The sequence below is a fragment of the Balaenoptera borealis genome (genome assembly GCF_965194805.1).
Source record: "Balaenoptera borealis genome assembly, contig: HAP1_SCAFFOLD_1331, whole genome shotgun sequence".
Lineage (NCBI taxonomy): Eukaryota > Metazoa > Chordata > Mammalia > Artiodactyla > Balaenopteridae > Balaenoptera > Balaenoptera borealis.
In genome coordinates this window covers 114,245-141,468 of record NW_028122890.1, presented here as the reverse complement: position 1 = coordinate 141,468, position 27,224 = coordinate 114,245, and the positions used below count along the sequence as shown (strand labels likewise).

Below are 27,224 nucleotides of genomic sequence, written 5' to 3'. Positions count from 1 at the left end.
CAGGAGACATTCTACAAATGAAGGACTCCAAACCCTGTGGTTGGATAAGGAATTCTGGAAGGAAGGTATCCTCACCCAAGGAGAGCAGGTTCCTATACTTCTCTAACGTCACATCCCTGTACAGTTCCCATTGATCTTGGTCTAGGCATTCTCACTCCTCTTGAGAGAAATCTATGGCCACATCCTGGAATGTCAGCAGTCCCTGAAATTAAAAGTACACATGCCATGTGGCCACGGGAAGAGTTCATAGTGTGACCCAAGAAGAAAACAGCAAGTTAAGAGAACTGGTTTTAATTTAGAAGAGTGTCTTCAATTATCTATCATCTCTCTCTCTCTCTCTCTCTCTCTCTCTCTCTCTCTCTCTCTCTCTATATATATATATATATATATATATTTACAAAGTAACTTCCTCTACCTTATTTCTAACTACAAGAAAAGAGTATGGCATGTGATCCACAAAACCAGTATAGAGACTATACTTGTCTGGAAAAGAAATGATAAAATGATGGTTTCAGCACAGGCATATGCATTTTTGAGTGTTTTATTTATATCAAACTGCATAAAATGTGTGTATTTCTCATACAGAAAAGACATGTCGAGGTAGAAATGTACCTTTCAACTATTCATGGGTACACAAGTACACTGGGGAGTTTGTAAAAGTGCAGATTGTGATTCAGTAGGTCCGGTGGGCCTGAGTTCTATTTTTTTAACGAGCTCATTTTTAACTAGTGATGCGACAGTCTCTGATTCGTTAACCACAACTGTGAATAGCAGAGACATAATTAGAAAGGTAAAAATTCATATTTAATTTTGAACTTAGTGTTTTATGGATTTTACACCTTTAATAGAATAGTGAGCACAGCAGCAACAATCATTTGTGAATATTAACTATAGACTGTGTATCTTTCTAACTTTTTTGTGTGGGATTCCAGGAAAAAGGCCTGGGCTGCGGCCACAGTGGGCGTGGCCCCCAGGCCGGGCCGCCCCTCCAGGACCCCCGACGGGGCCCTGCGCTCCTGGCGGCTCCCTCCCCCGCCGCCCCGCTCCCTCCCGGAAGGCCTCGGGGCAGAGCGGTCCCAGCCCCTGCGCGCTGAACAGAGCCCGCGTTTCCGCAGAGCTGGAACTCCCGGCTCGGGGTCTCTTCCCTCCTCCGTCACGGAACTGCCCCGGAGCCCGAGGGGAGGGCGGCCTCACTGAGGCTGCCGGCTCTGGAGGGGCCCCGGCGGCCGAAGCCGCGACAGTCGCGGGGACGGCGGGCCGGGTAAGTGGACGGCGGGCCGGGTAAATGGGCGCCGACCCTCCACCTGGTCCGGTGCCTGGGCGGCAGCGCAAGACCAGCTTCTGAGGGGCAGGGGTTCGCTGCCACCCGCCGCTGCTGTGCAGAAAGAGCGGCCCCCAGCGTCTGGTCCCGGGGAACTTCGGTCCCTCCTCTCGCCCCTGCCCTCAGCCTGGCTCGCGGGGCCTGGTGGGCGTGGGGAGGGGGTCGGCCTGAGCGTCCTGAGGGGAAACGGGGCAAGGGAGGCGCAGGGTCCGGCTGCAGCGTCAGCGCCCCTCCCCCGGACTGCGGGGAAAGCGGCTGAAAACTCCTCCCGAGACGCGCAGGCCCCTCATTCAGCCGAGTCCCTCTGCGCTCCTTCCTCCCTGAGCTAAAGTACCGGGGGGAGGAGACAGGGCAGGGGACTGGCGCAGGTAATGGGGAACATCAAAAGGTGATTGTTAACTAAGGAAAACCAGCTCTCCCAAGGTGAGGAATGCAGCGCTTTTCTTTGTATGGGAAGATGCAAGAGTCTGGGCTCACTGAAATCCTTCCTTTGATATGCATCTCAGCCCTCTGGGGCCTGCATTCTGTATTTGCATATCCAGAGTGCCTCAGGGCCCGCCGGCTCACGTTGGAGGGCTGCAAGTGCTGATGACTGTGACACCTTTTGTTTACTGATATGGCAAGAAATATTCCATTTCTCACAGGCTTGAGGGGCAAACAGTGAAAAAGAGTCAGGGAGTCTCACTCGGCCTGTACTTTGGTTCACATATAGACAATATTTATACTTAACTGTGCTAATAGAGGTTCTCAAGTCCAATCAACGTGTACCACTGCCCTCTATGTATCAGTTTCATCAATATCATAAGATAAATGCCTATAGAATTGGCTGAATCCATTTAAATAGGATAATGATTTTTAAAGGAAACATAATAGAGATATAACAACAAAACCTTTACCACTAAAGGCTGGGTGTGGAACAACCTAGATAAATGTTCCATTGTTAAAATATTGAAAGATGTGTTCAATAGAAATATCAACAAAAATGACAAATAATAAGGGCAGCAGAATGTTGAAATGTTCTATCTTTATCATTAAAGTGGCAGAAAATCATTTATTAGTAGGCACTGGGGGCAGAAGATGCCTGATTTTATATCTTTGTCATATCGGTGCAGCTGTTTCAACAAGTAACTTAAAGACAAAATGGAAAAACAAGGAGGTTTGTGCCTGAGATCATGTTGATGTGAAACCGGGGATGGCCACCTTGTGCCAGGTGAGTTAAGTTTACCTGGCAGGTAGACCGCAGAGCTCCTGGGAAGCAAGGGTTGGAATTTTTCTGCTGGGTGCCCCTTAGCTTCTGTGACTTGACTGACTGTGAGTCATGTTTCGGGAAAGACCTGATCACAGGAAAAGGGTGGGAATAGAGTGATTTGGGGAGCAGCTAACAACATTCATCACAGCTCACGGCCTGAATGAATTTTAAAGAAAACAGGAAAACAAATGCTTCTTATGGAATCAGAGAATGTGAGGGCTGGACAATCCCAGAAAATGAGGAACACCCATCCCATTTTCCAGATGAGAAAACAGAGGTCCAGCAAGGTGAAATCCCTCACCCAAGTTGCACCCGTCTCTCCTCCCCACTACGTGGTTCATGAAAGCAGGACTCTTCCTGTCTTGATCACTGCTGAACCCCAAAAAGGGACAGGCATCTAGCAGCTGCTCCAAAAATTTTGGTTGACTGTAGGAACAATGCTATTTCTTTCTTTCTCACTCTTATTCAGGATTGTGCCAAGAACTCCCCAGGTTGCAATGTAATTCGATAAATGTAAATATTAATTGAGTTTTGTTGTGATGAGGACTTAGGCTTTGAAGGTAACAGACTTGGTTCAGATCTCGGTTCTGCCACTCAATAGCTGTTTGGCTTTGGGAAAATTACTAAACCTCTCTGAGATTATTTCCTCCTTTGTAAAGTGGGGATAAATCTATTTGAGCCAGCAGAGCACCTGCATGAGAGATGTGCGCTAAATATTGGTCTTTCTCACTCTCCTACGCCATCTCTCTGTTCTTCCCAGAGAAGTTGTACAGAAGGATATAGTACTTTTTAAAAATAGTTAACTAGTTAATTAATTAATTTGTTTTTGGCTGCGTTGGGTCTTCGTTGCTATGGGCAGGCTTTCTCTAGTTGCGGCAAGCGGGGGCTACTCTTTGTTGCGGTGCGCGGGCTTCTCATTGCGGTGGCTTCTCTTGCTGCGCTTGTTGTGGAGCACCGGCTCTAGGCGCGCGGGCTTCAGTAGTTGTGGCCTGCAGGCTCAGTAGTTGTGCCTCATGGGCTTAGCTGCTCCGCGGCATGTGGGATCTTCCCTGACCAGGGCTCGAACCCATGTCCCCTGCCTTGGCAGGCAGATACTTAACCACTGCGCCACCAGGGAAGTCCGATATAGTACTTTTTAAAGAGGGGTTTTAATTTATTTCAGATTGTGTACATTTTTCTTGTAGAAAAGATTATTCCAGTATAGAAACATAAACACGCAAAACCACTCCAAATGCAGTATTCTATGGGTTAGATATTATCAGTCACATTTTATAAGTAATTGGGCAAATGCCAAAGCACTAGGTCCTGGGGAGTAAGAAGACTCAAATCTGGGGTGCCCCCCACCCCAATTGCAAGAGCAGGGTGTGTTTTTCAAATCCATGTTTCATCTGGTCTTTGTTTCTCATCCATCCTCTGTGTCTGCCTTTCTCAAGAAGGCTCAGATCCTCGGCTTCCACACCCTCCCGGCTGGCTGTGCCCCAGCTCCCGGCCTGGAACCTCTGCGTGCCTGGGTGTGCCTGCTCCCCCTGTGCATCACCAGCTTGGCCAGGGAGCTGCTGTATCGTGCACTGCTTGCTGTACCCAGAGTACCTGGACCCTTCTGGTACATGAAGTGCACCCTCCTCACCACGTGTGCAGCCCATCCCCTTACCTTATAGCCTGCCTCTAAGCCAGGCTTGGGGGTGACTACAGTGTGCATTCAGCTGTGTGAGGTGCTGGGATCAAAGTGAAGTTCCCAACTTTTGAAGTTGCAGGCTTGAGGGGCACACAGTGATTTAAAGTCGGGTCACCTGACTTAAAGGGGGGACTGACTGATTTAAAGCCAAGGCAGCTGACTTAAAGCCTGCGTCCCTCAGCTGCAGGACGAGACCAACTTTGGCGGTGCACGGGTTCGCTCCAAGCCAGCACTGCTGTTCAGGAAGAGCTTCCAGTAGCGTCTTAGTGCAGGGGGACTTGGTCCGTTGTCTTGCCCCTGCCCTCAGAGGGGGGCCACCTGCTCTTCTGGAGAATCAGGGAGGGGGAAGTGCAGAGTCCCGGCTGGAGTTGCGGCACCCCTTGTCTGATGGCAGGGAAAGGGGGGCGGGGCTGTGTGGTGTCCTGGGGCTGGACTCACCAGGTCGACTCAGCCTCTCAGCCTCCTAACCTCCCCCCACACACCCCACAAGAGTTTCCAATAATATGTAATTGCGCCTTAGGTTCTCGGTCTTCAAACTCATACCCAGGCTCCCAGGTCCCTTGATTCAGCCAATTCCTCTGTGCTCTTTCTTCTATTAGATACAGTCCCAGAGGGAGGGGCTGGGGGATGGGACTGGAGGGATGCCGGCAACACTGGCCTCAGCTGACTAAAGAGATCCGGGGTCTGCGCTATCACACATGTGCTGCGCTATCACACATGTGATGACTAATAAGAACCTGCAGTATAAACAAACAAACAAACAAAACAACTAATACTAAACTTTCATTGGGTTATTTGTATGGAAATATGTTAATATAAATGTTTCAGCCATTACCTCTGCATTTCTTACTATTCAAAGCCAAGTCACGTGAGTTACAGGGAAGCAGCTGATTGATTTAAAGTTGGGTCATGTGATTTAAAAACCAGTGGCAGTTGATTGATTTAAATCCCGGTCATATGACATGAGGAGGGGGTGCTAAAAGCTGCTTTTTCATCTCTGGCTCAGAATATCATATTTACCTTGGTTTTTCTTATGATTTAGAAAACTTGAGCTGTCTCTCCTTGGAATCATCAGGAGAAAAATACAGTATTTCAGGTTCATTCTTGAAACCGGCTTCTCACGGTTAAGGTGTATTGGCTAAAAGATCTTCCTTCTTCAAGAGATTCCAAACCTCTGTAAGACACTTCACTGTAATTGGAGAAAAAAGAAGAATGAATTCAGGCCAGCAGCTGCAGGAGGCCAAGGCAGCCCCCAGGACTAGGGAAGGAGGAGGAGGAAGGGCTGAGAGTTGCCATTAGAGCAGACAACCTCCAGAGGGCGCTGAAGCACCGGCAGAGCCCACCTGCCACTCCCAGTTTGGCACTCCAGGGTCAGATTTGGGTTTGGAGATGGGGTTGCTGTAACCCCAAGGAGGTGAGCAGAGAGGAGGAGTTGATTACCGGTCTCCTCTGACTCTCTGACCTAAATTGCCTGGCTTCACAGGGGGGACAGAGTTTTGCTTTCAGCAACTGATGGGGCACTTCCAGGCTGGTCGGGTTGCCCAGTGGCCCGACAGGCTGACTGCGGTGTGACCGCCCTCTGTTTCTCCAGAATCTGTACATCAGGAGGTGCATGGGTGCGGGAGCCCATTCACCGCCCCTCCCCCCAAGGGGGATGGCACCTTCCCTGGCTGTACCCTATGATCACCACGTACTTGAAATGAATGCAAGTTTTTTGACTTCAAGGAAAAGCTCACATAACCGCTTCTTCCTCATAATGTGTGGGATTTACTCTAATGGAAGGACATTATAAAGAACAGGTAGAAAACTCACCTGTTGGTCTCCATGTAGGAGTTTATTTTGCATGAATCCCTCCTACATGAGTAGATAGCAGAGGTTTATTTTTGTTCCCGTGTGTGTAGTTGTGGCAGAGGATGTAGGTATGGTGATTTGAAGCCCTCAAAGAAATATTCTCAGAACTCTCAAGACTTCTCTTGATTGGAACAGAAAGAGACCTGGTAAAGGAGGAAAAGAAAAGGAGGAGGGAGAACGAATGACTGTTTCTCAGTAAATTCACCTTCCTGGTTGATTGTTCTGTCTTCTCATTTCTTTTAACTTCTATGTATGTCTAATGGAATAATGTAGAAAGGCTGATTTTTATGCTTTAAAAGATTTTACATCACAAAGAAACTAGAAGTGGCTAACAGAACTTATTCAAATCAATTTTACATAGAGACTTTGATATTAAATTTGTATACTACAATGGGTTTATCCCAATTTTCTCTTTCTTTTTGAGTGAATATTTGTAACATATTTTTGTAGATAATAATTTATCCTAGATATACAAAATTGTGAGAATGGGTACCATTTTTTACCACTTAAATGATTTCTTTTAAATGAATAGATTGTACACTTTAAATGCCAATGTTGTGTCTTACGTGTTGTTTTTTAATTCCTTGATTTCCAAAACTTGTGTTTATTTAATTGATTTCTATCTAATAATCTGTGTCTCCCCTTTATTGTTTCTTACTTTATATTTTATTGATCTATAGTTAATTTACATTATTATATTAGTTTCAGAGGTACAACATAGTGATTCATAAATGGTTAGGTTCTTCTCCATTTATAGTTATTATAAAAGAGTGGCTATATTCCCCATGCTATACAGTACATCACTGTAGATTATTGATTTTATACATAGTGGATTGTACCTCAAAATCTCCTACCACTATTTTGCTCCTCCACCCTATCTCTCCCTGCTGGTAACCACTAGTCTGTTCTTTAATCTGTGAGTCTGTTTTGTTGTTGTTGTTGTTGTTGTTGTATTCAATTTTTTAGATGCCACGTGTAAGTGATAACATACCATGCTTGTTTTCTCATAACATACCACGCTTTTTTTCTCATAACACACCATGCTTGTTTTCTCTGCGGCTTATTTTACTAAGCATAATACCCTCCAAGTCCATCCATGTTCTTGCAAATGGCAAAATTTCATTTTTTGCTGAAGTCATCATAAAAAATCTTTTTTATCCACTAAGCTATTAATGAACACTTAGTTTGACTCTATATCTTGGCTATGGCAAATAACACTGTTATGAACATTGGTGTGCAGTTATTTTTTTTTTAAATAGTGTTTTTGTTTTCTTCTGATATACCCAACAGTGAAATTGCTGGCTATTATGGTAGTTCTATTTTTAGTTTTTTGTGGAACCTCCATTCTGCTTTCCACAGTAGCTGCACTACTTCACATTCACATCAAGAGTGTACAAGAGTTTCCCTTTCTCCACATCCTCACTAACCTTTGTTATTTGTGATCTTTTTGATGACAGCCATTCTGACAAGACTGAAGTGATATATCTCATAGTTTTTTTGTTTTTTTGTTTTTAAATGATTTTGCTTTTTTTTTTTTTTTGTAAAGCTATTTTAATTAATTAATTAATTTATTTATTTATGGCTGTGTTGGGTCTTCGTTTCTGTGTGAGGGCTTTCTCTAGTTGTGGCAAGTGGGGGCCACTCTTCATCGCGGTGCACGGGCCTCTCACTCTTGCGGCCTCTCTTGTTGCGGAGCACAGGCTCCAGACGCGCAGGCTCAGTAGTTGTGGTACATGGGCCTAGTTGCTCCGCGGCATGTGGGATCCTCCCAGACCAGGGCTCGAACCCGTGTCCCCTGCATTGGCAGGCAGACTCTCAACCACTGCGTCACCAGGGAAGCCCTATCTCATAGTTTTGATTTGCATTTTACTGCCGATTAGCTGTGTTTAGCATCTTTGTGAGTTCTGGCTGTCTATATGTAGTTTTTCCTTGGAAAAATGTCTATTTAGGTCTTCTCATTTTTTTAAAAAAGATTTTGGGTGTTTTTTTGATATTGAGTTGTATGTGCTGTTTCTGTAGTTTAGATATGAACCCTTGCTTGGTCATCTTTTTGGTGTTAACCTCTTATCATGTGCAAATATTGTCTCTCCTTCAGCAGGTTGTCTTTTCATTTTGTCTTTGGTTTCCTTTGCTGTGCAAAATCTTTTAAGTTTAGTGAAGTCCCATTTGTTTATTTTTGCTTTTGTTTCATTTGCCTTAGTAGACTGAACCTAAAACTGTTGCTATCATTTATGTTGAAGAATGTTCTATATTTTCCTCTAGGGGTTTTATGGTTTCTGGTCCTACATTTAGGTCTTTATTCAGTTTTGCAATTATTTTATATATGGTGTGCTAAAATAATCTAATTTTATTCTTTTCCATGTAGCTGACCATTTTTCCCAGTACCAGTTATTGAAGAGACAGTTTTTTCTCCATATTGCCTGCTTTGTCATAAATCAATTAAATATAAGTGTGTGGGCTTATTTCTGGGATCTCTATTCTATTCCAGTGATCTTTGTGTCTGTTTTTGCTCTGGTACCTTTCTCTTTGATTACTGTCACTTTGCAGTATAGTCTGAAGTCAAGGTGCATGATGCCTCCAGCTGTGTTCTTTCTCAAGATTGTTTGGCTATTTGGGGTCTTTGTGTTTCTATATAAATTTTAAAATTACTTTTTCAAGTTCTGTGAAAATGCTTTGGTATTCTGATAGGGATTGCATTAAATCTGTAGATTGTCTTTGGTAGTATGGTTATTTTAACAGTATTAATTCTTCCAGTCCATGCACATGCTATATTTTTCCATCTTTTTGTGTTGTCCTCAACTTCTTTCACCAATGGCTGATAGATTTCTGAGCACACATCTTTTACCTGCTTAGGTGTGTTTATTCCTAGGTGTCTTATTCTTTTTGGTGTGATTGCGTATGGTATAGTTTTCTTAATTTTTCTTTCTGACAGCTTTGAGGTTTGTTTTTTCTTCTTTTTCTAATTCCTTCAGGTGTAATGTTAGGTTGTTTATTTGATATTTTTCTTGATTCCTAAGAATAAGCTTGTATCACTATAACTTCCCCCTGTGAACTGCGTTGGCTGTGTCCCATAGATTTTGGATCATTGTGTGTTCATTTTCATTTGTCTTGGGTATTTTTAGAATCCCTCTTTAATTTCTTCAGTGTTCCTTTCTTCCCCTTTTATTCCCTTCATCTGTGATGTGAGGACTATCTTTAATATTATGTTTGGATTTCTTTCAGTTTTGTGTATGTGTGTGTGTGTGTGTGTGTGTGTGTGTGTGTGATTATTTAAGTTGCTGAGCTCTTAATTTCACATGGACACTAACAACCCTGCATTGTTACTCTGCTCCCCCACAGTTACTGAATTTGACCTTATATTTTACATCTACTTGTTTTGTGTGTCCCTTAACTTCCTATTGTGAATATAGATGATTTTATTACTGTTTTCTTTCATCCTTCCTATTAGCTGTGTCCATGGTTGATTTACTACCTTTGTTGAATATTTGCCTTAACCAATGAGGTTTTTCCTTTAGTAAGTTTCCTTTCCTAATTTTTGTGTTTCAATCGTGACCTTTTCTTTTTCACTTAGAAAAGCCCCTTTAAGATTTCTCATAAAGCTGGTTTGGCGATGCTGAGCTCTTTTAGTTTTGCTTCTCTGTAAAACTTTAGATCTCACCATCAAATCTGAAGGAGAGCCTTGCTGGGTAGAGTATTTTTGGTTATAGGCTTTTCCCTTTCATGACTTTAAATATACCATGCCACTCCCTTCTGGCATGCAGAGGTTATCCTGAAAAGTCAGCAGATAACTTTATGCAATTTCCCATGTTTGTAACTTGTTGCTTTTCCTTCGCTCCTTTTAATGGTGTCTTTTTATCTTTTTTTCTTTTTCCATTTTAATTACAATGAGTCTTGCTGTGGTCCTCTTTGGGTTGATCCTGTTTTGGCCTTACTGTGTTTACTGGACTTGGATGTCTGTTTTCTTTCCCAGGTTAGGGAAGTTTTCAGCTCTTATGTCTTCAGGTATGTTCTACACTGCTTTCTCTTTCCTTTTTGCTTCTGGGACCAGTATAATGCAAATATTAGTACACCTGATATTCTTTCACAAGTCTGTTCAACTTTCCTCATTTCATTTTAATCTATTGTTTTACCGTTCATCTTCAGTGATTGCCTGTACTCTGTCCTTCAGTTTTCTGATTCATTCCTCTGTATCATTTAGTCTACAGTAGTTTCCTTCAATGTATTTTTCATTTCAGTTATTGTATTCCTCATCTCTGTTTTGTTGTTCTTTAATGGTCTAACTCTTTTTAAAAAAATTCTAACTTCTTGCCCTGGTCGTCCATTCTTCTCCTGAGTTCTTTGATCATCTTTACAGTCATTACCTTGAACCCTTTGTTGAGGAGATTGGCTATCTCTACTTCACTTAGCTCTTCTTCTGAATTCTTATCTTGGTCCTTCATTTGGATCGTGTTTCTGTGTCACCTCATTTTTCTTAACTTCCTGTTTTTATTGCTATGTATGTAGTAGGTTCGTTACATTTCCTGACCTTGGAGAAATTGCCTTTTGTAGGAGAGGTCCTATGTGTCCCAGCAGCCCACTGTCCCCTGGTCACTAGAATGATATGTTCTAGGTGTACCCCCTATGTGGGCTGCTTGGGCTCTTCTGCTGTGGTGGGCTGACTACTGTGGGTGGTCTGGTAGGCTTGGTTGCCCCCAGACTGCTTGTTTGCCAGGCTCTGCCTTGTATGGAGGCTGTCTGTGCTGCTTGGTGAGACTAGATCATAAGGCAGCTGGCTGCACATCTCTGGGGGACACCAAATCTAGTGCTGGTTCACTTATGGGTAGAATTGCAGTCCAGGTGATATCAGGGCTAGTGCCCAGTCACTGGTTCTGGGGCTATGCTGGCTACTGGGAGGAAGAGACAGGTCCTGCATTCTGGCTGCAGGGCCCAGGAGTCACAGAGTTGGTGTTGGATCACTGTTCCTGACACAGCTCTCTGCAGGGTCTGGGGTATCCCTAATCTTGTGTTGGCATTCTGATGGGCAGGGTCAGGACCCAGCTGAGTCCATGGCTGCTTCTGGCCTGCAAGTGAGTGTTCTGGTCACACAGGCTGCTGGGCTGTGGTATTCCTGGAGCTGGTGTGTGCCTGTTGGTGTATGAGGCTGATCCCACTGCTAGAGCAGGTTTGCTGTTGGGTAGGTCCAAGCTCCATCCAGTCCCTGTGCAGTAATCACCTGCCGATGGTGAGGCTGACTCCAAGGCCAGAGCAGGCTCACTTGTCAGAGGGGCCAGGGACTCTGGGGCTGGTGCCTGTCCACTGAGGTGTGGAGGCTGGTCCTGGGGCTTTTGGTGGCTGGACCCACGTCCAGGGTCAGCTGTGCTTTGAGAGGGTCTGAAGGCAGCCTGTTTGCTGGTGGATGGGGCTATGCCCCTGCTCAGTTAGTTGCTTGGCCTGCAGCATCCTAGTACTTGTGTCTATAGCCTGGTGGAAATGGGTAGGGTTCGGTCCTGCGGCTGATAAGCTAGAGGGAGGATTCTGAAATTATGCTTGCTGGTACCAGCGTCCACGAGGTAGAAGGAGCTCCCCTGAATGGCTGCTGCCAGTGTCTCTGTCCCTGAGGCTGTGCTGTAGTTGCCTCTTGCCTCTCTGGGAGACTCTCTAAGATCAGGAGGTAGGTGTGACCCAGGATCCTTTCAAATGACTGCTTCTGTTCTGATTTTCGGATCATGTGGGATTTTGTGAGCATCTTTTAAGAGTGGAGTCTCTATTTCCCACAACCCTCTGGCTCTCTGGAAAATAAACACTACTGGTCTTCAAAGCCCAACTTTCTAGGGACTCTTCTTTCCAGCACAGGATCCCTGGGCTTGGGAGCCTGATGTTGGCTTCATACCCCTGCTACCTGGGAGCACCTCTGAAACTGTAATTATTCTCCCATTTGTGGACCACCCACCTGGTGGTATGGGTCTTGACTCTATTGAGATTTTGCCCTTCCTTCCTGTCTTGTCGAGGTGCCTTCCTTATGTCTTTAGCTGTAAAACATCTTTTATGGTAGGTCCCGGCCTTTTTCATCAATTGCTGTTCTGTAAACAGTTGTGACTTTGGTGTGCCCATGAGAGGCATCACGCTCTGGGTCTTTGAATGCTACCATGTTGGGCAATCTTTCTACTTCATTCTTAAATCATATTATTTAATTTTTCTTAGTATCTTATTTGATTAGCGACAGTTTGAAATTTATTATCACTCATGTTTACTTCGCCTGTTTAAAAAAATTGAATAGTGCATTCATTCATTTTGAAATGAAGGTAGTGACCTGTGAATTTCCATACCTCAAAAATCAAGGATAGGACAAAAGCCTTTTCTACCTGTGTTACCCTCAAACTCTGCACCCCACCCCAGCCTGGGGATTAACCTCTTGCACCCATGCTCACCTTTTGTTTTCCGACCATTAACCATCATTGCATCTGTATGTGTGTTGACAAAGTGAACTCTAGTCTTTGAAGTTTTTGTGTTTTGTTTTTTGGTTTAGGGAGCAGTCCTACTATGAATGTACATTTACTGCTCTGCTGAAGTTCATATATAAACCTGTCAAGCACATTACCAGAATTGGAATTGCTTGTATATACACTTTGATAAATTTTAGAGACAATGGTAGAACAGAAATAAATTGTATTTCAAATCCCACAATATTCTCACACCATGAAAACCCTTCCCTTTTTAATATATTTGTGTGTAGTTTATCTTTATGCCCATACTATATTTCCCAGAGATGGGTAAGTGTTATGTTTCTTGCTGGCACATTTACCGTATTGTTCAAAGTCAGGCGTTTAGTGGTTTTAACATGATCATATTTCCATGAACTCGCAAATACAAGATCTTCTCTCACACTGTCTTTTACTCCCTGCTGTTTTATATTACCCTCCTAATTCTCAGTCCTGGTCTTTCTTTATGTTCTTCATCAACCTGGATAGGTTATACTATTTTCTCCCTTATTCAAGACCAATAGAATAGAATAGAACACCCAGAAATAAACCCTGATATATGGCCAAATGATTTTTGACAAGTTGCCAAGACTTTTCAAAGTAGGAAGGATAGTATTTTCAACAAGTGGTGCTGAGAAGTCTTGTGGTCAACATGCAAAAGAAGGAAGATGGACCCTTACCTAACATCATATGCAAAAATTAATGAAAACATATCAAGAAACTAAATATAAGACCTAATAAAATTAAAAGTCTTAGAAGAAGGCACAGGACAAGAGCTTCATGACATTGGATTTGGCAGTGTTTTCCTCAATATGAAACGAGGGAACAACAAATGTACAGCTAACAAAAAAATAAACAATTTGAAGTACACGATTAAAAAAAATGTGTATCAGAGGAATGTAAACAGAATAAAATGGCAACCCACAAGATGGGAGAAAATATTTGAAAGCCATCTATCTGACAAGAGATTTCTATTGAGAATTTACAGAGAACTCCTATAACTGAACAAAAAGCAAACAAACACCCTGATTCAAAAATGGATAAAAGACTTGAATAGATGGTTCTTCAAAAAGATGTACAGAAGATTAACCAAGATGGCGGAGTAGAAGGACGTGCTCTCACTCCCTCTTGCGAGAGCACCAGAATCACAGCTGGCTGCTGGACAGTCATCGACAGGAAGACACTGGACTTCACCACGGAGGATACCCCACGTCCAAGGACAGAGGAGAAGCCACAGTGAGATGGTAGGAGGGGCACAATCAGAGTAAAATCAAATCCCATAAGTGCTGGGTGGGTGACTCACAGACTGGCGGACACTTATACCACAGAAGTCCACCCACTGGAGTGAAGATTCTGAGCCCCACGTCAGGCTTCCCAACCTGGGGGTCCAGCAACGGGAGGAGGAATTCATAGAGAACCAGACTTTGAAGCCTAGTGGGAATTGAATGCAGGATTTCGACAGGACTGGGGGAAACAGAGGCCCCACTCTTGGAGGGCACACACGGAATAGTGTGTGCATAGGGACCCGGGGGAAGGAGCAGTGACCCTGGGGGAGACTGAACCAGACCTACCTGCTAGTGTTGGAGGGTCTCCTGCAGAAGCGGGGGCTGTCTCTGTTTCACCGTGGGGACAAGGACACTGGCAGCGGAGGTTCTGGGAAGTACTCCTTGGCATGAGCCCTCCCAGAGTCTGCCATTAGCCCCACCAAAGAGCCCAGGTAGGCTCCAGTGTTGGGTTGCCTCAGGCCAAACAACCAACAGGGAGGGAACCCAGCCCCACCCATCAACAGTCAAGTGGATTCAAGTTTTACGGAGCTCTGACCGCCACAGCAACAGTCAGCTCTACCCACCACCAGAGCCTCCCATCAAGCCTCTTAGATAGCCTCAACCACCATTGGTCAGACAGCAGAAGCAAGAAAAACGACAATCCTGCAGCTTGTGGAACAAAAACCACATTTACAGAAAGATAGACAAGATGAAAAGGCAGAGGGCTATATACCAGATGAAGGAACAAGAAAAAAACCCAGAAAAACAACTAAATGAAGTGGAGATAGGCAACCTTCCAGAAAAAGAATTCAGAATAATGACAGTGCAGTGAAGATGAACCAGGACCTCGGAATAAGAATGGAGGCAAAGATTGAGAAGATGCAAGAAATGATTAACAAAGACCTAGAAGAATTAAAGAACAAACAAACAGAGATGACCAATACAATAACTGAAATGAAAACTACACTAGAAGGAATCAATAGCAGAATAACTGAGGCAGAAGAACGGATAAGTGACCTGGAAGACAGAATGGTGGAATTCACTGCTGCAAAACAGACTAAAGAAAAAAGAATGAAAAGAAATGAAGACAGCCTAAGAGACCTCTGGGACAACATTAAACGCAACAACATTCGCATTATAGGGGTCCCAGAAGGAGAAGAGAGAGAGAAAGGACCCGAGAAAATATTTGAAGAGATTATAGTCGAAAACTTCCCTAACATGGGAAAGGACATAGCCACCCAAGTCCAGGAAGCGCAGAGAGTCCCATACAGGATAAACCCAAGGAGAAACACGCTGAGACACATAGTAATCAAAGTGGCAAAAAGTAAAGACAAAGAAAAATTATTGCAAGCAGCAAGGGAAAAACGACAAATAACATACAAGGGAACTCCCATAAGCTTAACAGCTGATTTCTCAGCAGAAACTCTACAAGCCAGAAGGGAGTGGCATGATATACTTAAAGTGATGAAAGGGAAGAACCTACAACCAAGATTACTGTACCCGGCAAGGATCTCATTTAGATTTGATGGAGAAATCAAAAGCTTTACAGACAAGCAAAAGCTAAGAGAATACAGCACCACCAAACCAGCTCTACAACAAATGCTAAAGGAACTTCTCTCAGTGGGAAACACAAGAGAAGAAAAGGACCTACAAAAACAAACCCAAAACAATTAAGAAAATGGTCATAGGAACATACATATCGATCGATAATTACCTTAAACGTGAATGGATGAAATGCTCCAACCAAAAGACACAGGCTGGCTGAATGGATACAAAACAAGACCCATATATATGCAGTCTACAAGAGACCCACTTCAGACCTAGGGACACATACAGACTGAAAGTGAGGGGACGGAAAAAGATATACCATGCAAACCAGATAGATTTAATTGATATTTATAGGACATTCCATCCAAAAACAGCAGATTACACTTTCTTCTCAAGTGCGCACGGAACATTCTCCAGGATAGATCACATCTTGGGTCACAAATCAAGCCTCAGTAAATTTAAGAAAATTGAAATCATATCAAGCATCTTTTCTGACCACAACGCTATGAGATTAGAATGAATTACAGGGAAAAAACCGTAAAAAACACAAACACATGGAGGCCAAAGAATACATTACTAAATAACCAAGAGATCACTGAAGAAATCAAGGAGGAAATCCAAAAATACCTAGAGACAAATGACAATGAAAACACGACGATCCAAAACCTATGGGATGCAGCAAAAGCAGTTTTAAGAGGGACGCTTATAGCTATACAAGCCTACCTAAAGAAACAAGAAAAATCTCAAGTAAACAATCTAAGCTTACACCTAAAGGAACTAGAGAAAGAAGAACAAACAAAACCCAACGTTAGCCGAAGGAAAGAAATCATAAAGATCAGAGCGGAAATAAATGAAATAGAAACAAAGAAAACGATAGCAAAGATCAATAAAACTAAAAGCTGGTTCTTTGAGAAGATAAACAAAATTGATAAGCCATTAGCCAGACTCATCAAGAAAAAGAGGGAGAGGACTCAAATCAAGAAAATTAGAAATGAAAAAGGAGAAGTTACAACAGACACCGCAGAAATACAAAGCATCCTAAGAGACTACTACAAGCAACTCTATGCCAATAAAATGGACAACCTGGAAGAAATGGACAAATTCTTAGAAAGGTATAACCTTCCAAGACTGAACCAGGAAGAAACAGAAAATATGAACAGGCCAATCACAAGTCATGAAATTGAAACTGTGATTAAAAATCTACCAACAAACAAAAGTCCAGGACCAGATGGCTTCACAGGTGAATTCTGTCAAACATTTAGAGAAGAGCTAACACCCATCCTTCTCAAACTCTTCCAAACAATTGCAGACGAAGGAACACTCCCAAACTCATTCTATGAGGCCACCATCACCCTGATACCAAAACCAGACAAAGATACTACAAAAAAAGAAAATTACAGACCAATATCACTGATGAATATAGATGCAAAAATCCTCAACAAAATACTAGCAAACAGAATCCAACAACACATTAAAAGGATCATACACCACGATCAAGTGGGATTTATCCCAGAGATGCAAGGATTCTTCAATATACGCAAATCAATCAATGTGATACACCATATTAACAAATTGAAGAATAAAAAACATATGATCATCTCAATAGATGCAGGAAAAGCTTTTGACAAAATTCAACACCCATTTATGATAAAAACTCTCCAGAAAGTGGGCAGAGAGGGAACCTACCTCAACATAATAAAGGCCATATACGACAAACCCATGGCAAACATCATTCTCAATGGTGAAAAACTGGAAGCATTTCCTCTAAGATCAGGAACGAGACAAGGATGTCCACTTTCACCACTATTATTCAACATAGTTTTGGAAGTCCTAGCCACGGCAATCAGAGAAGAAAAAGAAATAAAAGGAATCCAAATTGGAAAAGAAGAAGTAAAACTGTCACTGTTTGCAGATGACATGATATTATACATAGGGAATCCTAAAGATGCCACCAGAAAACTACTAGAGCTAATCAATGAATTTGGTAAAGTTGCAGGATACAAAATTAATGCACAGAAATCTCTTGCATTCCTATACACTAATGATGAAAAATCTGAAAGAGAAATTATGGAAACACTCCCAATTACCATTGCAACAAAAAGAATAAAATACCTAGGAATAAACCTACCTAGGGAGACAAAAGACCTGTATGCAGAAAAGTATAAGACACTGATGAAAGAAATTAAAGATGATACCAACAGATGGAGAGATATACCATGTTCTTGGATTGGAAGAATCAATATTGTGAAAATGACTCTACTACCCAAAGCAATCTACAGATTCAATGCAATCCCTATCAAATTACCAATGGCATTTTTTACGGAACTAGAACAAATCATCTTAAAATTTGTATGGAGACACAAAAGACCCCGAATAGCCAAAGCAGTCTTGAGGGAAAAAAACGGAGCTGGAGGGATCAGACTCCCTGACTTCAGACTATACTACAAAGCTACAGTAATCAAGACAATATGGTACTGGCACAAAAACAGAAACGTAGATCAATGGAACAAGATAGAAAGCCCAGAGATAAACCCACGCTCCTAGGGTCAACTAATGTATGACAAAGGAGGCAAACATATACAATGGAGAAAAGACAGTCTCTTCAATAAGTGGTGCTGGGAAAACTGGACAGCTACATGTAAAAGAATGAAATTAGAACACTCCCTAACACCATACACAAAAAATGAACTCAAAATGGATTCGAGACCTAAATGTAAGACCGGACACTATAAAACTCTTAGAGGAAAACATAGGAAGAACACTCTTTGACATCAATCACAGCAAGATCTTTTTTGATCCACCTCCTAGAGTAATGGAAATAAAAACAAAAATTAACACATGGGACCTAATGAAACTTCAAAGCTTCTGCACAGCAAAGGAAACCATAAACAAGATGAAAAGACAATCCTCAGAATGGGAGAAAATATTTGCAAACGAATCAACGGACAAAGGATTAATCTCCAAAATATATTACAGCTCATTCAGCTCAATATTAAAGAAACAAACAACCCAATCCAAAAATGGGCAGAAGACCTAAATAGACATTTCTCCAAAGAAGACATACAGATGGCCAAGAAGCACATGAAAAGCTGCTCAACATCACTAATTATTAGAGAAATGCAAATCAAAACTACAATGAGGTATCACCTCACACCAGTTAGAATGGGCATCATCAGAAAATCTACAAACAGCAAATGCTGGAGAGGGTGTGGAGAAAAGGGAACCCTCTTGCACTGTTGGTGGGAATGTAAATTGATACAGCCACTATGGAGAACAGTATGGAGGTTCCTTAAAAAACTAAAAATAGATTTACCATATGATCCAGCAATCCCACTACTGGGCGTATACCCAGAGAAAACCATAATTCAAAAAGACACATGCACCCCAATGTGCACTGCAGCACTATTTACAATAGCCAGGACATGGAAGCAACCTAAATGCCCATCGACAGACGAATGGTTAAAGAAGATGTGGTACATATATACAATGGAATATTACTCAGCCATAAAAATGAACGAAATTGAGTCATTTGCTGAGACGTGGATGGATCTAGAGACTGTCATACAGAGTGAAGTAAGTCAGAAAGAGAAAAACAAATATCGTATATTAAGGCATGTATGTGGAACCTAGAAAAATGGTACAGATGAGCCGGTTTGCAGGGCAGAAGTTGAGACACAGATGTAGAGAACAGACATATGGACACCAAAGGGGGAAAACTGCGGTGGGGTGGGGATGGTGGTGTGCTGAATTGGACGATTGGGATTGACATGTATACACTGATTTGTATAAAACTGATGACTGATAAGAACCTGCAGTATAAAAAAACAAACAAACAAAACAACTAATACTAAACTTTCATTGGGTTATCTGTATGGAAATATGTTAATATAAATGTTTCAGACATTACGTGAAATTTCTAAAAATCTTATATGTTCTGGTATCATGTTATGAGTCATAATTCTAGTTATTACTTTAAAATTTATATCTCAGAAAAAACTAACTTTCATTGTCAATTGCACTATTATGAACTTTCATCAAATCTTTAACCGTGGTCATTTTTAAGTCTTTTGTCAGTTACAGACAGTTCTGGGTGTACTCTGATGCTTTTGCAAATATGTTCCTATAAAAGGGTTTCATCTTCAAGGAATTCATAGAAAAGACTCTGACAAGTACTGGTTTCTGGTAACTGTACTGCTGAACTGAATGAATAAGCATTTTCAGAACTCTAATGGAAAACTGATGAACTCATAAAAGTGCTAACAAAAGATCAAGATGAAAACAAAATTAATTACATGGGACTGAGTGAACTGATGAGGATGATTATAATTTTTCTGACTTTCTGTTTGAATTAAAAAGAAAAAATTCCACAAGGACTCAGAGGCAAAGAATATAGAAATCAATTTTCACTGCAAAGTAAAGGAGCTGTTACAGTGGAGGATTCCTGGACTGAATGTCAATATTATGACATAGTATGAGTGTGTTTCGTGTTTGGTCATTGCAATCATTGTTGCTTTTGTTGTGGTCATCCATTTACAATGCTTGGTGTCAGTATATTTATTTCTTGTAAAAATAAAATACAGTGTGTGTGTGTGAAAAAAAAAAGAAATTGTCTAGGATAATGTTGAAAGGACAAAGAGTCATCTTAAAGCTGCTACTAGTAGCTAAGTTGTGAATACTTGAACATCAGTAAGAAAAAGTTATTATCATTATATAAGAAGTTGAGTCTGTGCCTGTGAATGATATTCAAAGAGAGAAAAGTTAAAAATAAAGTATATAAGAGCTACTTTTACTACAACTAAAGGACATATCATAGGACATTTATTTTAATGAACTTTGAGTGAGTACTGAAAAAAAAAAAAAAAAGGTCTTACCTAAAACCACAATCAGCAGTTTCCGGAATGCTTCTGTCATAGCCTTCTGAATAGCAAGCTTCTGGGCTACCTTCCTTTTCATAAGGAATGATAATGACCCTAAATCCAACCAAAACAGATGAATTTGAAATGCCTATCTGAATAACTGATTTCTAGGTTATGTGTTTAAAACTAAACATGCATCTGTCATTCTTAGATCATTATCTTTGTGATTAAGGGCAGGCACAACACTGGGCTATGGTTGAATGTCTCTGTTGTAGGTATACCCTGGCATGGCACACTTTTACTGCTCAGATCTATTCTGGAAGTTCCTAAAACACTCGATGGGAAATGCAAACCAAGAACGCGGCACAAATCTCATGTTACTCACAGATTTCAAATGGACAAGCTGAGGCTACACTGCTACACACCCTGCTCTCCTGTGCGTAAAGGGCTGGATTCATACAGTGAGATAGACTTGGTGGTAGTGCAGATGATCTGGCCTCTCCTCAACCATCACCCACTCAGGTGGATGGTGGAGCCTCCTCTACTCCATTCGCTAACAGCCCTGCCTCTGACTTAAAACCCTAAGCCCAAGTGCCAAGGATTCTAGGAAAAATCTCAGTACCAATCGGAATCCCCTTTCTAGGGATCTACATTTACTTTTTCCACTCAGGCCCCTCTATAGGAGGCAAAGGACTGAACATTTACACAAGAGTTTATTTCAATCTTTAGACAATGATTTTGTTGGGATAACTGAAGGCCAGAAGACATCTGTATTTGAAGGACTATTTTAGCACAAAACAAATTATTAACCAAAAAAAAAAAAACCAAAATCTAACTAATTTTCCCTCCTCCTAAGCTTCTTGGCAGGCAGTCAGTTCTAAAATTCTAAAGTTTAAGGTGCTGTCAGGTATTGCCTAAGATAAAAACCTATATCGTCAGGCAGAAAAATTCTGCCCAGGGCTTTAGTTGCTTAGCCAAGGTGATGATGTATCTAAAAGTTGAGTTTCAGAAAGAAAGGAAAAAAGAGAAATCCCACTCCCTCACCTCCCCCCCCCCCCACACACATACTGGAAAACAGACCTTCCTCCAACTTATCCAAAGGTTCCTCAGCCATGCCAGCTGCAGGACTCCTGCACTCGTGGGAGGGCAACGCCACCTCTAAAGCACAGAAGAGCTTCAGGCTTTGCTTCTGAAGTGGTGTCACAATATCTTCATTTTCCCTTTCTTCAAGGTTAGAAAGATCCTGAAGCTGTTAGGATTTTGAATTAAAGGCTAGACTTCAAAATATTCTGGTGTTAGAGATAAAAACTAAACTCCAGCAATCCCAGGTAATAGTTTAGGTATGCTATAGCTTCAAAATCAAGTGAGATTTGCAAATGAATGACTAGATATAGACAACAGTTTTTTATTATATACCATACAAATACTGGAGAAAATTATGGACACCACCATCCAAGTCATTGAGATTATCACTAATTCTAGGTGGCAGGCCAATGCTCAGATACTTCCATGTGGAAGCCTCTCACATCTCCTCCCCATAGCCCTGTTCTATTCTTCTCTCTAAAGTCTAGGAGTTCAATGTTGAAAGGAGTCTGGTTAGTCACAGAAAATCTACAGAGTTTACCCTGATGATCCTTTTTGACCACCCATTGAAACCAAAGTAGTAATTTGCCAATTCTTGGCATCTGGAGCTGTTTAGGGCAAGCGTATTATGTTGAACCGCCTTATGTCTGGTGCCGAGACGAACCTAAAGACATATAAGACCTAAAAATATCACAACCCTACGTAGAGACTTATTTTGGATATACCTGAGATTTATCAATACCAATTTCATAGAGTGGTTGTGAAGATTAAGTAGCACATTTTAAGCAATGAGTTCACAGTGAACCCTAAATAAATGGTATTTATTATTTTTAAGTCAGTACTTTTCTGCTTCATTTCCAGGACCCCTGATTAATCAGGAAGGTTCCCTGACCTCTGGTGGTGAAAGTGATGATGAAAGCAACCAAGGAAGCCCAGCAGAAGCCTATCACGGGGCTGGGGGTAAGCAAAGGAAGTGAACTGTTTTAGTCATCTCATCCTGTAGCTCCTGCTTGAGAATATGACCTGAAGAGGAGATAAGATAGACCTGCCACTGAATTAGGACCTTAATCTGTAGCACCCCCTTCCCAAGTTACTAACCCCTGTTAGAAGAGGGAATACGTATACCTCTATAAATGTAAATAAAGCAACCAAAAGAATTAGAGGTTCATCTGCATTAACAAGCTTCTTTGAGAGTGTAAATATTTCCAGTCTTAACTCTCTAAATAACTTACATATTACTGTGGATCTTTTTACATCACTAGTTCTTTCTTAAATGTCTATTTCCATTTTGAACAGGGTGTGGTATATAAATATAGTTATAAAAATTCAAATAATACAAATAAAGTCAAAGCATTGTTAATTCTTTATTGATGTGTTTGTGCATCTTCCTCCATCACTAGTTTATGAGCTCCTTAAGTGCTTGAAGGAACCATATATTATTCTTTCCTTGTTACCAGAAACAAGCATAGATCTTGGCATATAATAGAGGAGTGATGGTCTGTTGACTGAGTGAATGAATGAGTACATAAGAAAACGAAATTACTTTCTCCAACTGAAGCTGCCTGCTGGGAAGGAGAAATGAAGACTAATTTTTAAGTGTTGAGTGTTGCAACATTTAAAACAGGGAGGCTAGGCCCTGTACGGTGAGTCATAATGGAGCTGTCCTGGACAATTAGGAAGCTTCAGAAGGGCTCTGAGCCCCTGGGTAGTAGAGACAGTTGACTTCTGGGATAACCTTGCCACAGTTCTTGCTGGCAAACATTTCCCTTCATGCTACTGAGAAAAACTCAGATACATTAGGCCTTTCCTTCATTTTATTTGAAGATGTTATTCTCTTGTCTGTATTTATAAAAAATACAGGGGAAAAAAGATAAGAAGTATGTATACCTGCTAATGAATAAAAGAAGACATAATTGGAACTTCCCTGCTGGTGCAGTGGTTAAGACTCCGTGCTCCCAATGCAGGGGGCCCGGGTTTGATCCCTGGTCAGGGAACTAGGTGTCACGTGCATGCTGCAACTAAGAGTTTGCACGCCACAGTTAAGGAGCCTGTGAGCCACAACTAAAGGAGCCTGCCTGCTGCAACTGGGGAGCCCACGTGCCGCCACTGGGGAGCCCTTGAGCTGCAACTAAGGAGCCCGCCTGCTGCAACTAAGACCCGGTGCAACCAAATAAATAAATAAATAAAATTTAAAGAGAACGCATAATTAAAGTAGGTAACAATTTCGGGGGTGTGGGTAGTAAACTAAGGCTCTGCATTAAATAAAGAAACCTAATACGAATGCCCTTTCCTCTCAACTCTATAGTGACTTGTAGAACATTTTCTTCATTACTCTATCAGTGACGGGCTTTATGCTGTGAAAATCTCAGAACCTAAGCTTATGGAATGGTCTTAATGTCCAATATAAGAAAAGAACTCATTACTCACAACTGATACCAAGTAACTGTTTCATAATCTTTCCAGGACCATCCGTAATGTCTGAGTGGTTATGTGAAATGGTCGCAGGGTCTGCAAATTAAAGAATGTCTGACATGAAATCATTTCAATCCCAGGGAGTACAGCCAGGATTGAAGAGGGTGTTAAACAGGGTACAGAAGTGGGAGGTAGTGTACCTGGAGTCACATCTGAGGCGAGTTCTCAGATTCAATAAAGGTGAAATCAGTGAGTAAAGAAATATGGGTGAGAACAGGCAGCAAGGTCAGTGGGAAGTAGCCAGAGCAAGAAGCCAATCAGAGAAGACACACAATTCTAAAGTGAAAGGTCTGGGAAATCGAAGCCTCACTCACTTATTCAGAGGAATTGAAAAGGTCCTTGAAAAAGGAATGGTGGCTGAATGGAGGCACATAATGAAATGTTAATTCTGGGGAAGTAAAATTGGATGGCATGTTAATATGGAATAAGGTTTCTACAATGCATTAAAGAATATTTTAACCATTTTCTGGAATCTGAAGGGAGTTCTGAATAGGCAGTTTCAGAGTGATGATGATGACGAAGCCTCCTTTATGTTACATCTGACAAAAGTTTGTCAAGCTCGGGACTTCTCGGGTGGCACAGTGGTTAAGAGTCCGCCTGCCAATGCAGGGGACACGGGTTCGATCCCTGGTATGGGAAGATCCCACATGCCGCAGAGCAACTAAGCCCGTGTGCCACAACTACTGAGCCTGTGCTCTAGAGCCCGTGAGCCACAACTACTGAAGCTCACGTGCCTAGAACCCGTGCTCCGCAACAAGAGAAGCCATCGCGATGAGAAGCCCACGCACCGCAACGAAGAGCAGCCCCCGCTCGCCGCAACTAGACAAAGCTGGTGTGCAGCAACGAGACCCAACGCAGCCAAAAATAAATAAATAAATAAATTAATTAATTTAAAAAACAATTTGTCAACCTCACACATTTAAAATCCACATAAAAGTAAATATAAGGAAGACTCTTGTGAAGATTTCTTAAATTAAGGGGCAGCATAAAATGACGTGGGGTTTAACATCAGTTCAGTTTGGGTTTGGACTCTAGTTTCCACGTTTATTGTCATGAACCTTAAGTCAGTCACTTAACCATCCTGAGTTCGAGTTTCTTCATCTAAAAAAAAGAAAGAAAGAACTGGGGAACTGGGGGATCAGTGGAGCAGTGCATCTGAGAGCATTCTGAACACCACAGTGCTGTACAAACGCTGGCCTTTTTAAAATTTTTTTTCCCCCTTGGGATCTTAGTTCCCGGACCAGGGATTGAACCCGGGCCCTCAGCAGTGAAAGTGCAGAGTCCTAACCACTGGACCGCCAGGGAATTCCCGATGGCCTATTAGTTTTAAATTCAGCACTTCATCCCAGTAGAGCGAGGAATTCCACATTTGGACCCACCTTCACTGGAAATGTCTGAAAAAGCTGCTCCTGGTCGCATGCCTTTTGGGCTCTGTGGGCATCCCTTGCTGAATAAACTTTGATGATGGCATGGAACCCAGGACTGGCCACTGCTGCGTTTGGGAAGATGCGGACCGAATACAGAAGGCCAAACTGGGAGAAGACTGTGAACAGAGTATGCTGTAGGGTGGTCCCATGCTAAGTAAGTGCAGGAAATTTCATGCCCAGGAAGCCAAACCGCCCGTTCCCTTCTATTCCCCCAGCCCTTTGCCGCAGGCAACTGTGGTGATCCTGCAACTCCAAACACTTCTCATTTCAGCAACAAGATTCCCTCTGAAATCCTAAGCTTCGAGAAGCATTAGGAGGCAATGCCAACTGTTGGGAACTATCTCTCAAAAATCTGTGGGGGCCAGCTGACTGCTCAGGTCGGCTCTAGAACTAAGATTCCTCTCAGCGGAGACCACAGGCAGATGAGGTGCTGAAGCAGTTACCCGGGGCACCCAGTTACTGAGGCGCAAGGTGGCTTCCTCCACCCCTCCCTCCGCCCCGGCTCGGCTCGCTTGCAAGGCCTCGGCCGTGGGTCCAGAGCTCAGCTCCCACTCCGGCAAGGTTTTGTCACCCATGATGGGAACCACAAAAGGCACCAACTCCACCATCCGACCGTTACCGCGCGTGCACGGCTCGGGGCGCAAACGCACCGCGTCTGCGCACGCGCGCCTGCGCACCGCGTCTGCCCCTGTGCGCCTGCGCATGCGCTGTTTACAAACGGAAGCCTTAGGGGCGGAGCTAGTTTGTTGGAAGGGGGAAGAGGGCGGTGCTCGGACCTCTCCCTCGCCCCTCCCACTCCGGGCTTGTCTCTGCCTCTAGTTCCCCTTCCGCAACTCCCGAGCCCAAAAGCTTTGGAGTTTACTGCTTCTATTCAAGTGTATTTTTACCGTAGAGTCCAAAGTGTGAGTTTACAGGATCGAATGGTGCGGACATCTAAAGCAGCTGGCTTCTTCTTCAAACTCCCAGAGAGGACTAGAGTACTAAGTAATTAGCGTCAACTATCCACTGAACTTTAAAAATTTAGATATCCTGACTCTGTGTGAGAAACGACCACCAAAGATGCAATCCTTCGACTTGAGTGTTTTCATGAGTCTTAAATATGCAAATCAAGGTATAACTCATTAAAGCCATCAACAGTCTAGTATGAAACTCTTAAAAAGCTGGTTTCTAGCCCATTTTCCTAAAGTACCCCCAAATCACCGAGCCCATTTCTCCATCCCCACCACGCCTTTCTCCACCTCAATATATCAGACCCTTAGCCCCACCCATTAACGACTTCTGAGCTCTTTTACTTCAAAAATTGTTGACTTTGGAGGAATTACTTGGATCTTGATACTGTTTCAAACCAATAACTATAGATTTATTATCCATATCATTATCCATTGCATTCATTGTATGTATCCATTTATTCATTGTATCCATTATCTGTGTATGGAGAAGATCCATAATCTTATCCAGAGCGATTATGAACACTTCAGGAACAATATTTACAGATTTATCATTCTTTTTCTAGTACCTAGCACACTCATACTCTATTAGGTACTCAAATATACTTGGGATTAATCCGTTGCGGAACACGGGCTCTAGGCAAGCGGGCTTCAGTAGTTGCAGCACGATGGCTCAGTAGCTGTGGCTCGCAGACTCTAGAGCACAGGCTCAGTAGTTGTGGCACACAGCCTTAGTTGCTCCACGGCGTGTGGGATCTTCCCGGACCAGGGCTCAAACCCATGTCCCCTGCATGGGCAGGCGGATTCTTAACTACTGCGCCACCAGGGAAGTCTGGAAGGCGGATTCTTTACCACTGGACCATCAGGGAAGTCCCAGGATCAGCCTTGTAAAGAAGCATCCCAGAGATGTTTGACTGTAGAGGTCCACAGACCATATTTTGAGAAATGGTATTTCCCTATGGACACCTTTCCTCTGGCAGCTCTTTTGAATGGCAGCTATGTTCTCTCCGATGCTGCACTGCCTGCAGTCTACCCAGCTTTCATTCCAGTGAGAACATTCCAGAGACCAACT

At 42.5% G+C, this 27,224-nt stretch overlaps 1 protein-coding gene and 1 long non-coding RNA gene across 3 annotated transcripts in view; one reads left to right on the top strand and one right to left on the bottom strand.

Moving 5' to 3' along the window:
* Positions 1-365: 365 nt before the first annotated feature.
* LOC309621983 overlaps positions 366-27,224 on the top strand; it is a 99,210-nt gene continuing 72,351 nt past the window's right edge. For both annotated transcript variants that reach the window (XR_014240397.1, XR_014240398.1), the window contains exons 1-2: positions 366-1,261; positions 2,434-2,531. This is a non-coding gene — a long non-coding RNA (uncharacterized lncRNA). The remainder of the gene's footprint in view (positions 1,262-2,433; positions 2,532-27,224) is intronic.
* LOC309621986 (RAD52 motif-containing protein 1-like) lies at positions 3,700-25,813 on the bottom strand (the record flags this gene model as incomplete). The annotated part of the gene is made up of 6 exons (XM_082409225.1): positions 3,700-6,239; positions 20,239-20,337; positions 21,304-21,472; positions 21,848-21,970; positions 25,158-25,355; positions 25,649-25,813. 6 exons carry the CDS (start codon positions 25,811-25,813, stop codon positions 6,184-6,186), a joined length of 810 nt encoding a protein of 269 aa, XP_082265351.1. The 3' UTR covers positions 3,700-6,183.